The following is a 14,524-nucleotide window of genomic DNA, read 5'->3' as shown; positions in this document are numbered from 1 at the left end:
TGTTGTTAGTCGCAATTATGGAATTTTCAAGCATGTGAGATCATGTGAAATTGGCACTGAGGCAGCCTCCCTTCCACGACAGATCCACTGATGCAGTCCTTTCTTCCTCAAACCTGAGTCGCGACGAAGCTAGAGTAAGTTACAATTTTCAATCTTTTCTTTTTAGTGCAATCCCGGACGTTTTTTGATAAGTTTTTGTTTAAAATTAAACTGAAATATATTTTCTTCAACTCTACATTCCTAATAATGCGTGTGATTGCACGCAAGGGTAATATTTATGCCTACTACAGTACCTTGTTATTGCTAGTCACTTACTCTCATACCCTATGTTGGTGGCTGATGAATTATTTGCTTTTTATTCTACAGCAAAATGGTGGTCCCTACAGTTAAAAGAAAGATCGTTAAAAAAAGGACAAAAAAGTTTATCCGCCATCAATCTGATAGATATGATAAGCTGAAGGTATGTCATTATTTGTTTTGCGTTTTGAATTTTCTGTATAAAACCTCATCAAGAAATCCTAACACTACAATTTCACGTTATTGCAGAAAAGTAATAATTGGATCTGACCTATGCATAGACGCCCTGCGAAAAATTGATTTTTGTAATCTCACGATGGTGCCAATTCTGTGAATTGTTTGATTTTGTTAAAAAGTGTTAGATGCTGCAATACAATTGAAAAGCCTTCAACAGTTATGTATTGAAGATTGAAAACTTTGCCTGTCTGAAAACTTTTAAATTTGTACTGGCAAGCTAGGTGCAGACTTAAGTGAGCAACAACTTAGAGGGAAATTAATTTGCACTGTTGAATAAAGATGATATGTTCAGTTTATAAAGACTCTTTTTAATAAGATAAGGATGCCGAAATAATAAGAACAAAGGTTGAAACAATAAGTTTTTCTTTTTGTCACACAATGGTCCTCTATGATATTTGCAAACCAATTTTGGCCATTTCATAAAACAGTTGAAAAGTTGATTATTAAATGCTACAGGTCAGAAAATTCGGTATATGTTCTTGTTGAGTATGTGTAGATGTGAATCATTTTGGCTTCAAAGTGGAAGAAGGTGGAATCAAAATTGGATGAAAGCAGAACATTTTAGTTTTTGCATATGCTCCCCAAACATTTCCTGAGGTGGAAATGTACATTTGAGATTTAAGTGTGGATCCTTAGCATTGCAAGTTTTCCAGCCTGTTCTATGCTAAAATGAGCTGTTCAATCTCTATTTCTTTCTTTGTTTATTTGTTGAGGTAAATAGTCTTTGTGCTTCTTTAGACCAACTGGAGGAAACCAAAGGGTATTGATAACAGAGTGCGAAGGAAATTCAAGGGACAATATTTGATGCCAAGCATTGGCTATGGAAGTAACAAAAACACCAGACATCTGATGCCTGATGGTTTCAAGAAGTTTGTTGTTCACAATGTCAAGGTGAGGTGCCTTTTATCTGTATATATATACATATTTTGTATATCATGTTTGTTAGGGGTTAGGTATAAATTATCAAGCTAAAAGTTCCTGAAGATATTTCCCTAATTGTTGTTTTGTTAATGTGTAGTCTCAGAGATAGTCCTCTTTGAATTATTTCGGCTTAAATTGAAGCTATCGACTGTCACTACAATGTGTCTATATAAGGACTGACAAACTGGAAAAAAGTATGTTATATTTGTGAAGATTATGTCACTGTAAGAGTATTGGTGACAAAATTTAGAAGTAAAGAATCTGCTGTGAGCAAGCAATAGATGCAGTTTTCAATACAATTGTTTTTCTGACTTCTTAAACAGCTTCTGCAATCATAGTATGCTGCAGGCTACATGTTGTCAGATAGAGCAAAATGTTCCATAGGTACGATCAAAGAGGTCATTTGGAGCCAGTGACACTGATTCTCAATTTGGAGCAAATAGTTGCCTAGAAATTTGTACAGATTAATTGTAAATATTTTAAACCTGATGATAATAGTAATTATGCCATTGCAATTTATTATGGGAAATTTCTCAAAAAAAGCCCTCCTGTTCTTCTGTAGGAACTGGAACTGCTGTTGATGCTGAAGGGAAGCTATGCTGCAGAAATTGCACACAATGTCTCTAGCAGAAAGAGAAAGGACATAGTTGACCGAGCTCAACAGCTCTCTGTTAAAGTAACTAATGCAAATGCTAGACTTCGCAGTGAAGAGAATGAATAAATCCTCATGGAAAATTTCAGTTAAACCTGACTCAGTCCCTTTTTGTTTTCTTCTGGCTCTAGATTCAAATGTATTATCATTACAATTGAATACCTATGGTCTGTCAAAGGCAAGCTGAAAACAGTTCTTGAAGCTCCGTTTGCAAATGTTCTGTCTTGAGCAAGATATTAAGTCAAGCTAGATAATCAAGGAAGAATTCAGAATGCCCTGATTTTCAGAATGTCTTATATATTTTCTTTACAATATGTATTTTTACCATATAATCAAATTTTGGCCATCTCTATTTGCATTAAAAATTCTGACCAAATTCTATCTGCGATCAGTGAATATCCAATTTGACCACTCCCCCACATGTGACATAATTCAGAAAATGTGCAGGACTTGGAAAAGATTATATTTCAAAATAACTAGGAATAGCTACATCAAAAGAAAGGCCTTCTCAGAAAAGAAATAGTGAAGATTCACTGTGACGGCCTACCCATTCAACAAAAAGCAAAATTTCTGTTGCTGTGCTGCAAAACTCAGATGTAGAATGTCTAGCTGTATGAAGTCAATAGCTTTTCATAATCTTATTGCAACTTACATTCAACATCTAAAGTACTGTCAAATGACATTTGGAAGAGAAATTAGCTGTGGGGCAATACAAGCATTTGTTTGCATGAAGAGGAGGGCAATAGCTTATTATTATATACAAAGGAGAATCACTGAGGTGACATGGGTAATTGCCCCCAAGTTAATTTGTTAAAAATGCCCTGCCTCGTCGTGATCATTAGAAGCACCGTTATTTTCCTTTTCATGGAGGGTGGCAAGGCTGGGTTACTTGGTGGTAGGTTGATGAGAAAGACCGCTTTGAAGGAATCTGTCTCTATCAGGTGTGTGTTTACGAATTTTGGCCTGAGGTTGGCCGAATTGGGTGCGATTCTAAAAACTTTTATAAGGATTGCACGAAGAAACGATGGTAAAACAAAGTTTAAATGTTGGTAAGGCAGATATGCTTTTTGTTACAATTGTGCATGAAGCTAAGAATGCTTTAGATTGAGCATTTAATGTTGATTAGGCTCCACATGGCAGACACGGCACACCTAGTTTTCAGGGGCCTAGTGTGGTTTAAAGATGTTTTTGTCCCTAATGTGTGTTTTCTTTCAAATTTGCGATGTGCCAATTTGCGGATCTAGCAAGGTTTGAAAGTTGATCAGAATGCTAGCAAAAAGCAAGGAAAAACTTTCATTGTTGCTAGAAATAAGCACTTTCATCAAAAAGTATCCATTGAAGTTTGTGTTGGTATAATATAAAGATAGATCAAAATAATCTACAGTGTCGAATGCATGCGTGAGGTCAGTTTGGCCCTCACGCGATCAAATATATAAGATAAATGTTACATGACCAACATAGAGAGAAGTAACTTTTATTCATGAAGCAGAACTTTGGGTTAAAGGAACAAGTACAGCGAAACCCAGGTTGGTTTCTTTCATCTCAAAAATGTTGTTGGTAAGCTACCCAAAATTGGCATGTGCATTGCCACTTTGCCACCTGAGTCTGCATGCTACCATTTCCCACCATTATATGTTTATTTCTTTTTTGGAAAACAGCCTGGGAATGCATGGTTCTAAAGTTAACGCCATTAGTTATGCATTTCTTGAAAGGAGTATGAATAATGAAATCAGGTGATTATGGGTAAAGGATTTACTCATTAAATGCAGGTCAAGGGCTTCTAAGCCATACCCTGCAAAGAAAAAGGATGCCTGCAATAAAATATAGTTTGTTTACCAAGAAAATAAACTAGTCTTTAAAATTACATTATTACACTCAAAAATATTAAGATGCAAAAATAAGTAACTTCAATAATACAAATATTAGAAATGCTGGATAACTATGTAAAAATGTTACAATGCTATAGCCTTACTACATGGGCATTGGCAGGAAGGTTGATGTGACTGAGAATGTGTTCTAGTACACTGCAGCAAACAAACAGCCTGTACATAAAGTCTGTTTAAGCTGTGTTTAATGCTATCATATATACAACAAGTAAAAGTATTTAAAGCTGATTTTTGGGTTTAAATTTCCTTTATCCTACCAGTTATAAGACCATTCTCAGTTTATCCATTTTGAAACATTTTCCTTCCAGTTTTCCTTGTGGCAGCTCTGTTGGTCCCATTTGGTGATTGTAGAAGTGACATAACAAGAGCAACCCAATGCCTTGTACATTTTCAATATCAAATTGAAACTAACCTATTCACAAAAGGTATGTGCTATTTTTAATTGATTTATCACTGCTTTTTTATCAATCCTAAAGTTCCTCCCTCCTAGTATAAGACTCCCTCAAATAAGACTCAATTCTGAAAGTAAAAGTTTTAATATGCCCCCACACTAAAAGAAGCCCCCTCCTCTTACAAACCATGTAAAACTCATTTTTGGCTAAGCTTGGAAAATTAGAAAAATGATGTTAACCATTTTCAGGCCCCATTGTTTAGTCCCCTGTCTCTGAAAAAATCCTCATTCTAGAATTTCCAAATTAACAGTACCTGTTTTCTGGTTTCCTTCTTGATTAAAGATAGTAAATTTGGATGTTGGCTTTTGATCTCTATTTCAGTGGTACATGTTTTATAGATGGCATAAAACTACTGATAACAAATTATCGTAACTTTTAATTGAAGTAACATAAGAGGAAGAATGCAATATTCTTAAGTATACTTAAAAATGCTTCTTCAGTCTACTTAAAGATGTCCAAACTCCAGATTTTGTAGACAAAAGGGTTAGAATTTTTTCAACTACGCAAGAGGTTAATGGTCAAAGGCGAGGAACCACTCCTATGTACTTTTTTGTTTAAAATTGTTTTTGATTGGCATTTGGATGTATATTCTGTTTGCTGTCTGATGATTCACTGTGCTTAGTAATCCTTCAATAGTGCCCTTAGCTTTAGCTTGGTTCCTATGTCTTAACCATAAAAGACAAGAAAATTGAATATGGGAATTTAATCGAACAAATCTGTCATCTTCCAAGTTGTACAACAAGTAACAGCTTGGCTTAGAAAATAGATCCAGAAACCTGATCCAGAATAACTTGGTACCAGCATAAATTGGCAGATTTTGTTTTCTCTTTGACCTTAACTTGGCAAACAAGATCTTTTGTTAACCAAAACTTTCTCAGAAACATTGCAATAAAAGCAAAATCAGCTTTTAAAGGAAAAAAAACTGCTGGAAAGAAAGTTTTTGAGGATATGAGAAATAAAGAATGGGCAGATTTTACTTTAATAAGTATTATCAAGAAAGTTTCAATTTTTGATTATATCAATAATTCATTCCTTCAAAGAAAGAGAAAATCTGGATGTAATTGTAAATTCTATTGAAACTCGTTATGACCAACACAGTTTGAAAGTTTTTCAAATCCAGATTGTTTTTTGGTAAAAGCACTTTATTCCAGACAAATATCAACATATTTATATTGCCTCAGATTTTTCCTCCAGTTAAAATCCATTTAAGATACAGTTTCTGATCATCCCTAAAACACCATAATTCTAAAATTTTTGTTGATGCCAACCCTGATGGCGACCTTTCCTTTCATGACCGTAATATTTTTGCCCCTCCACTTTCAAATAGGTTTCACCGACCCTGTTTTGCCAATATAAAGCTTATTCAATTTTCTTCAAAACCAATGTACTCAAGCTTGTTAATTTTCCTTTGTAGCTGCCAAGCCAAATGTACAATTTAGGGCCTCTGTAGATGGCATGCCAGATCTTCCTAAGTGGCTTCGTTTGGAGCAGAAAACCCCAACTGCACCTGCCTTTATATATGGCACACCCAAAGAGCAAGATGTTGGGGAAGTTTTTCTAGAGGTACTTGTTGAATGAATAACTTTGCCTATAGATTTAAAATTTTAGGTTGTAACACTGCATCGATAATTTTTTTGTAAGTTTTTTTGCCACTCATAAGCAAAAATTGGAACCACAAAGAAGATTTTGAATGATTTTTGGTCCTTTACTGACATGCTATGCTACTTTATTCTAAAAATCTCCTTATTTTCACTTTGAAGATCATTGGTTGGAACAAAGATGATTATAGCACAGCAAAGAAAATAATGCGAATTACAATTGAAGCAAAACAAGCATGTAAGGCCATTCATGTTGAATTTGTTATCCATTAAAATTTCAGGGTAATTTTGGCTGTATGCTACTTTAAATCTTTTCTCATTTTGATTTGTATTTTTATATTTATAACTTGAAAATAATTGAAGTTGAAAACCATTTGAGCTCAGACGATATTTGGAATAAGGTTCAAAATTTGAAATCTTCATGTTGGTCCGATATTAAAAAAAGAGTGTGTAACATTTTTTTACATTAGAAACGAGATGACAATGAACAAACGGAACATATTCTTTCCATAAAAGCTCTTCTAGACTTTCTGCACCAAATTTGAAAAACCCTTAAATGGTCATCTGTCCATGAAGAATCTTTTCATTTTTTTCCTTTTTGTTCAAATTTATATAAAAATTATTTCATTATTGTAATTAATTTCAAATTTAGTTTAATTTTGTAGCATGCTGTCATATATTGCTATGTATGTAAATTTTAGCATGCCATGCTTACTTTTATGCATACTGTCAACAAACCGTTTGAATGAGAGGTTGTTTTATTTCATGTTATTTGAAAATGGCTTTGAAAAAGCAAACATTTAGAACATATTGGCTAAAAGCTTTTTCGTCTGATACTCCTCAGAGCATCAAACATCAGAATAAGGGTCCGCAAGAACATGATGAAAAATATATACCCAAACGTGGATCGAAATAGGCCAATGAGAAAAACGCAAGCTCAAGACCGGTTTAATTGTCCAATCAGTGCCGTGTGCCTAAAGAAAAATTACTACTGGAGTCAAAGTGAGAAAACGAACTCCTTCTGACTACACAATGGCGGCGTCAGACGAAAATAAGTTTAACCGATATGTTATAAAATGCTTGCTTTTTTCAAAACCATTTTCAAGTTTTGTACCGCCAAAAACTGTTTATGTTATTTCTTTTGTAGCTCAAGTGAAATACCAAGTTGATTTTAAGATCTCCAATTTTGACTTGGCCGATTTCTTACTGAGAGACAAATACCGATCTTTTGCCCAAGAGGTTCAAGATATCTGGACAAATGCGTACATTGTTACAAAAATTGACAAAACTGTCAACAGACCAGGGGGTCGATACACCCCTACTGGAGTTAAGGAAGGGTTAGTTCTCGAGGTGTTTACCTCGTTATTTTGACGAAGAATTGCGTATGAAAAATTTAATGAGAATTTTGCTTCCGGACGTTTTGTTTTGGCAGCTGGTTCAAAAGGAGTACTGATGAAGCAGGGTGCACCTTTGTGAATTGTAAATTCCCTGTTACCTTGAGTTGCGTTGTTACTGCAGAAAAATGTGCTGTAAACTGGCCGATCGTGAATACGCCAATGTTTAAAGACAATTTTTTGTAATTATGAATCTTTTTTAAATTTAACGAGAATAATGAAAAAACGTAAATTTTACGTGTAAGCAGGGCATCCATTCTGACATCAGTGACGTTGTATTGTTCAAAGAAACGTAACCAAAGAGAATATATTCGTCCTTTAACTGATCATCATATATCTTCATACCCTAATCACATTAGCATCATCATCATCATAATCAATAGGCATACTCGAGTCAGAGTAAGGCTTCTTGAACAGCAGTGCGTTCATTTCCTCTCTCAGCAAGTTTAGTTGCCTCTTTCATGGAACCAAACATATCCATGGTTGTATGCTTCCATTTGGGTTTGGGCCTTCCTTCTCTTCATTTGCTGGGTATTCAGGCTTCCAGAACTCTTCTCTCCATCCCCTCGTGATGGTCCAATAACATACAGTTGAAAATGTAGTGACCAAATCTTTTTTCTGTATATGATATTAGCTAACTGCCCGCTTTTGCTTTACATTCTTCCCTCTATGTATATCTAACTTTACAAAAATGCAGTTTCTTATTTGAGGTCTTATTCTATAATGCCCTTCATCATTATTTTTAGTGTGTTTATCACGATTGGCGCGGGAAAACCTCCACCGGATGCTTTGAAAAATGCTCGGTATTGTGCCCCGCAGAGCCCTAAGCCAGCAAGCCAGTCCGTTTATAATAAATTTTCTAAAGGTGAATTCACCGTCTCTTGGTGTCACTTGTCATCGGTAAGTCAGTGAGGGAATTTTAGTTTAAACTTCTTTATGGAATATTTGCCGATGCGTTAAATATAGTGTAGAGAGAAGCATTTTTGAAGAAAGTTGGTATAATGAATAGAGATTAGGCGAATGCAATGGCACAGCGCACTTGCTGCAGGTGTGTAAATGAAAGGATAGCGAAAATATCATGAAAATGGCTTTAAAAATAGAAACAATTTTAGTTATACTGAAGCTTTTCTTAGGACACTCTTCAGAATATAAAACGCCAGAACATAGATCGAAAACTCTACGATAGGAAATGTATATACCAAGTTGTAGATCGGAATAGGCCGATCAGAAGCGCGAGCACGTGACTGTTGGGCAAAATATCATGGTCAAACATTAAAATCAATGCTGTCTTGCTGCATTTACTGTACAGAGCAGTCTTTTATAATGTTAAATTTGTTTGTGTTTTTTAGCTTGAACTCTCGTTGACATCAGCTGGCAAGCAGGTACCACAGCCAAAGAAACCCGAGGATGATTTCACAAAGACTGAATACAAAACCGTGAAGTATGATGCTGGAAGAAATGATTTATCTACAGACTGGATTTATGTTTGCATCCCTGTGCTCATCGGATTTATATTCATCGTTGTATTGACCTATGTGATGTGCTGCAATAGACAAGGATCGTAAGTGATTACTTTTGATTAGTGATTTCTGAATGATTTCAATCATCAAGGATCTGATAAGCCATGACGTAACCATTGCTTCACGACTGATTACACAATTATTTGTTGTATAACGAACGATCAGTTTCTCTGTGATGGAATTGATAACATAAGTGGATAACGATGAATGGTTTCAATTTTCACGATTGTCAGTCAGATTGTGTTTCAAAGCTGATAACACTTTAATTGATGTGTGAATCAGCCTCCGAGTCATGGAAGTTGATCTAATGTTTCGTTTACAAATTTGACACTTGTAACAGGACAAGGGAGATATCGTGTGATTTGAGCCTGATCGAAAAGGAACTCTGGATGATTATGCGCATGCTTTCGTCATTTAAAAGTGTTGTAACGGACACAAAGGATCTTTGCTACCCATAATGTTAACCATTTGATTTACAGTGGTATAAAGATCTTTTCAACATATGATATACTTAGATTTCTTAGATTTTCAACATGAAATACATTGACCATTTTGATAACAGGATAAACAGTAAAAAACTTTCGGCGACTAAAACGCATGTCGTTTCTATGCACATCTTTTTGTCAGACCTGCCCCATAAAAATATCCCATAAAACCAAATATTTTAATATTCTTAAACTGCAGACTTTTGCGTTTGAATTTCACAGAACGTGACGTCGATTGCTCCATGTGCGGCGTGGCTTGCACACTAAGCACCCTGGAAAGCACCAGGACTTTAATATCTTTTTATTTACTTTAAGAATTTTTGTTTTTTCTTTCAGTGCTAAGAGAGACGCCATGACACCAAGGTATTTGATCAAAGTCGTAATCTTGTTGGTTTCATCAATACCATGATTGGCAAAGTCACTTTTGTTATCGCTTTTTGCAAAACTCTCTTGCATAATTTTCAGCAGTTTTAAATCTGAAATTAACGTTCGTAATTGGACAGAAGTGTTTATCTCTGAATGTTTCTGAGAAAGGCAGTGAGGATTCTTAAAGTTTTCACAACCCCAAGCCCATACTTAAGAACTAAGTTTTTGCAATCGCCAACTGGTTAGCTTTATTACACAAATTATTAACAGCCATAATAAATGAAATGTTACCCGTAAAAATCTGATTGGAAAGGTAACTAGATGTGTTTTGCAGAAAACCTTCTTACTAAAACGACTGTGGCTTTGGCAGCTCGATGTTTTTGTTTGGTCAATTGCAATTGCTTTGAACGAAAATTTGTATTTTCTACAGAGAGCAGCTAGAGCATCACCGTTCTCTTCGTCGTGCAACATACCGGATGCGGAATATGAACAGTAGCAATGCACCGAGTGATGAAGCACCCGGCAATGGCAGCTACACATACGGTCGACTTGAAGAAGATAACGGCCGAAGCACTTTGAAACCGCGTGGTGCTGACAGAAATCCTAACCAGTCTTTGCCAAGGTAATTCGACTGCAAATAACTATAGTTATATGCTTTAAATTGCTTATTTTTCGCTTGTAAACTCCTGCCTGAAGACACTAGAGCGCCTTCTAGGTTGAGTTGTCTTTAGAGAATTAACATTTTTAAGTTGTAGCAATCTATTTAGCAGCTCCTCTCTCCAAAAACCAATATGGCAAAATTTATATTGAAAATATGCAAAATGTAGTGAAATGCAAGGCTTAAGTTTTTAATTGTGTGTGGTCTTTTCTATATACTGAAATTCATTTAATATTTTTGCCTAATATATAACTTTTAGGCAAATGTGAATCTATGTAATTAAAAGACCTATTTGGTTATGTCTCGTGATTCATACTCTTTTTTCTGAATTAAGTGTTGAAGAATAAAATTATCTTTAGTTGACGTGTAAAAATACGGAATAAAATTATTCCCTCTGTGCTGCCAAGCAACGCTAGGGTTAATCTTTACTTCATTATTTTTAGTACCCCCGGCACGAACCAACGCTCCACCGTCCCACCACCATATCGGATGCCACCGTCTTTGCCTTCAGACCAAGGTGTGTTAAATTTTGTTTCATTTGTCAATCAAAATGTATGTCGTTATAAAAATGCAAGACTATGAGTATTTGCAAACAAAGTTGGCAAAATTTAGAGGCATTTGTTCCTACTCCCTGTAATCAGTATTAAAGAAGGGGGTATCGTATTGTTGTTCCATAGGTTTTTGCACCATTCTCTGGATGTAATTTCCATAGCAATTTTCAACGTATTCCGCTGATATAGTTTGTTGGCAAAAATGAATAAATTAATGGCAGGAGTATCCCCTGTTTTTGTGTATGCAACATCCATAATGGCAGCTCACTGTAGGAAAAGTCAGGACAATAACCTTATGTGAGATGTTTTGCACTGATTTTTGTAAAGCACCAGGAAAGTAAGCTTAGCAAAACATTGCCATCAACAGGAACATAAAAGACAACAGCCATAGCAAAGCAATTTTAAAAAACACCAACAAGTTTGGATATAACTGCCCAGCTACGACGCTCTTTTGCGACTTGTGTTACCAAATTTGTTTCTTCATTTCAGCTTCAGACACAGACTCGCTGCCATCTGGGCCTCCACCTTACAAAAGACCAGAAGAGGGAAGATGGTAGCGTACACAGTCACAATAAACATTTTCACAGTATTTTGACAACTTTGTTAACAGCCGTGTAGGTTTTTTATCAGTTAGGAAATTTAGGATATTAGCAGGGAAAATTCAGAATTGTATTTTCATGAAACCAAGAATTCTGATCTAAAATCTCTTGGAGAACAACCCCATCCGGCCTTGAGTAAATTGAAAGCCTTTCCAGAAACTCCCATCTGTATCTCCCACTGAGCCAATTGCTTCTTGTGTCCCTCTTTCCCTATCTATTTTATCACTGTATTTAACCTCAGTTTTGTAATGTGTATTGTATTTATCAATTTCTGCATATCACCTTGCTCTTTAATATCGTAATTTTGTAATATTTCTATCTTTGTAATACTTTTATTCTATTTGATATCAAATCAATATCAAAACAGAAGTGCTTCACAGATTTACCTTTTCTAATCCTTCTCCGTTATCCAGTTGAATCCAAAGTACTTTGGATCTTAAATAATTTTAAAAACCATGCAAAAAATAGCAGCCAATTTAAACTTCTTTCTTGCTTATTATTTTGCAAGATTTTCTGTTCTTTTGTAACTAATGAAGTTTGGGCTGGTAAACACCGCTGGTAAGGGTGGTATAAAGCTCTGATAGCTGCAGAAGGTAGTTATAGCCTCACATCATTAATATTTGTATTGGAACTCCGTGGCGTCTAAACTTCACCTTGCATTGCAACAGAAATACTTGGAGAGGTAGGGTCAAGGTTCTAATTTCATTGTAAAAAGCAAAGAGTAAAACATGTCAATAAATATGCAATAAATTGCCACCACAATCGAGTACAAATTATGCTTATATTTATTGCATAATTAGGAATTATTAGTCGCCAGAATATTGAATAATTGTGACAATAGCCAATACAAGATAGAACAATAGGCCCCATCCTATTGCATGATACAGCAACATCTTAACGTCTCGAAAAGCAACTCTAGTTCGTGCTTTTTCTTCATCATCCTTCAAATTTCTGATCTAAAGAGGGAAAGGCAGAAGACATGTCTGTCACTATGCAGAGGAATAAAGAAGGTGCTTGAAATTCCAGTTATTTGAAATTTCAAGTTGTCAAAATCGTTAAAAATCTTGCAGACGATCTTAAGGGGGAACCTGAAAGTTTTGTGGTTATCAAGATTTTATCATGCCTTTTCATGTAAGTAAAGCACTTCAACTTATCGTCAAAATCTCAAAAGACTCAAAATTCAATTCAACGATCCTATTTTGAAATAAGGTCCCTAATTAAAAAATTCGAGGAAATCTTTAGATTTAGACAAAAGAGTTGCCGATGACTGACGATAGTTGAAACTGCTTCATTAACCCCCTGGAAAGTTTTTGAAAAGTTGACTCTTACAAAGTACTCTGAAGGGAACAAAAATTCATGGAAACAGTATGCTTTGTTATACTCCCATGTGACGTCAGTTTTGAGAGGTAGCTCGTGCTGAACAATTCTCAAGGCTATTTACCAAATGAGTAACGCTTTTCAAAACAATTCCTTCTGCACGAACCCCGCACAGAGTGCTATTTGGCCTAGTTTATAGAGAAACATGAAAGTTGTTTGATTATAAACATCTTATAATAATGTGAGCAGCATGCTCGATATGGACGCAGCAAGAATCTTGAGCGAAGAAGGCAATACGAGACGATTAAGATCACTGGAAATGAGATTGAGGAAATGGCTAGTTCTCGGTATGTTTGTGAATTTTTAATAAAGGTCCACCTTCAACATTTGTTTGCCTTTTTGTCTGGATGGTACTTAAAGGTTTAGCTTGGACCTCTTTTCGCATTACAGTTTCAAATTTTTTTGTACAGGTGACAGAAGTTATTTTCAACATTAACTTTGATTTCATGAATCGATTCCGCCTAATGGCAAATACCAGTGCATCACTGATCATCTTGCGCTTTTTCTTCTAAAGATTAAAATGGAGGTATTTTGGGGTCTTGATTTGGGTGTCTTGGGAGAATCGTACCGTAAGTTCTCAAATAAGCACCCAACTTTAAATGAGTCCCCGCCTTTGAATAAGCCCCCATCCTAAAGTAATTTTTGAGGAATAAGCCCCGACCCTCGAGTAAGCCCCCAAGGTACATATTATGCCCCGGCAGCAATAGGTTTATCCCAATTGGATTCTCATTAAAGGCCCAAAAAATTTAAGTGCTCAAATCTGCTCTTATTTCCAAAAGGGGAGAAGAGCAAAGGGCGCCTAATTACAGTGACAATAAATGACTATCATAAATGCACTCGTGGGGGCTATATGTGACGTCGCTTTTGACCAAAGGGAGCACTGCCAGTTGACATTTCCCAAGCTCCCAGTTTTAATACCCGCAGAGGTTAGATACCTGTAGAATTTTCCAGAGTGCTATTATTCCTATTGGCCAACACAGCAAATTTGACAGCCCAGCTGCAATAAGAAGTATGATATGGTTTCTCCTTGTTTTTTGTTCACATTTGACATTGCCAACTCCTTCAAGCGTCGTTTCTGGCTGCTCTGTACCCCCACAGCTTGCATCTACTGAAGGTACAGACTCCTAAAGATGTAATTTGCAACGTCAGCAATGGATACGAAAAGGTTTTTCATCATGGGTTAACCAAGCGTGTTGTCGCCAGGCTATAAACAGCTCAAATTTATTAAGGAACCTAGGAGATATATAGGAACATGCAAATCCATTTCTTTCTTCAACAGATTTTCGGGAAGGGGCAACCCCCCACATTCATGTGTCGACCAGGTTGCTTATGCAAATCCTTATGCAAATGTTTCGGCTTAAGAGCTGCAAAAAGTAGGAACTTGTCTTATCAGTGTTTATACAGTAGGGACTTCCCTCGACGTCAGTAGTCATGGGGTCCCATCTTGCCTTGTCGCTTATTTTACGTAAATATTTCATTTTTATGAGAAAATTATTGACTCTCGCATTGTGGAGAATAATTGCAATAGTAA

General features: G+C 35.8%; 2 protein-coding genes across 2 annotated transcripts; both read left to right on the top strand.

Annotated features, from left to right (window-relative positions):
• Positions 1–10: 10 nt before the first annotated feature.
• On the top strand, positions 11–2,206 carry LOC135696624 (large ribosomal subunit protein eL32). Its single transcript, XM_065216083.2, has 4 exons — positions 11–134; positions 367–460; positions 1,273–1,425; positions 2,018–2,206. Exons 2-4 carry the CDS (start codon positions 371–373, stop codon positions 2,174–2,176), a joined length of 402 nt encoding a protein of 133 aa, XP_065072155.1. The 5' UTR covers positions 11–134; positions 367–370; the 3' UTR covers positions 2,177–2,206.
• A 790-nt stretch (positions 2,207–2,996) lies between these two features.
• Positions 2,997–11,993, top strand: LOC135696613 (alpha-sarcoglycan). Its single transcript, XM_065216069.2, has 11 exons — positions 2,997–3,156; positions 4,302–4,418; positions 5,860–6,008; positions 6,206–6,281; positions 7,191–7,380; positions 8,184–8,337; positions 8,787–8,998; positions 9,779–9,805; positions 10,239–10,430; positions 10,910–10,983; positions 11,507–11,993. The coding sequence occupies exons 1-11, from the start codon at positions 3,132–3,134 to the stop codon at positions 11,572–11,574; spliced, it is 1,284 nt and encodes a 427-aa protein (XP_065072141.2). The 5' UTR covers positions 2,997–3,131; the 3' UTR covers positions 11,575–11,993.
• The last annotated feature ends 2,531 nt before the right edge of the window (positions 11,994–14,524 follow it).

The sequence above is a fragment of the Rhopilema esculentum genome, chromosome 18, assembly GCF_057945365.1.
Source record: "Rhopilema esculentum isolate cy_ngs chromosome 18, ASM5794536v1, whole genome shotgun sequence".
NCBI classification, from domain to species: Eukaryota; Metazoa; Cnidaria; class Scyphozoa; order Rhizostomeae; family Rhizostomatidae; genus Rhopilema; species Rhopilema esculentum.
This window is presented reverse-complemented; position numbering and strand designations above follow the sequence as displayed.

What these genes read in the sequence shown, in the direction of transcription:
- LOC135696613 (XM_065216069.2), top strand. Translation starts at nt 3,132, where the DNA reads ATGGTAAAACAAAGTTTAAATGTTG. An exon ending in AACTAACCTATTCACAAAAG is followed by an intron (nt 4,419 to 5,859) that starts GTATGTGCTATT and finishes TTTCCTTTGTAG; the next exon opens with CTGCCAAGCCAAATGTACAA. An exon ending in AATTGAAGCAAAACAAGCAT is followed by an intron (nt 6,282 to 7,190) that starts GTAAGGCCATTC and finishes TTTCTTTTGTAG; the next exon opens with CTCAAGTGAAATACCAAGTT.
- LOC135696624 (XM_065216083.2), top strand. Translation starts at nt 371, where the DNA reads ATGGTGGTCCCTACAGTTAAAAGAAAGATCGTTAAAAAAAGGACAAAA. An exon ending in ATAGATATGATAAGCTGAAG is followed by an intron (nt 461 to 1,272) that starts GTATGTCATTAT and finishes GTGCTTCTTTAG; the next exon opens with ACCAACTGGAGGAAACCAAA. An exon ending in TTGTTGTTCACAATGTCAAG is followed by an intron (nt 1,426 to 2,017) that starts GTGAGGTGCCTT and finishes GTTCTTCTGTAG; the next exon opens with GAACTGGAACTGCTGTTGAT.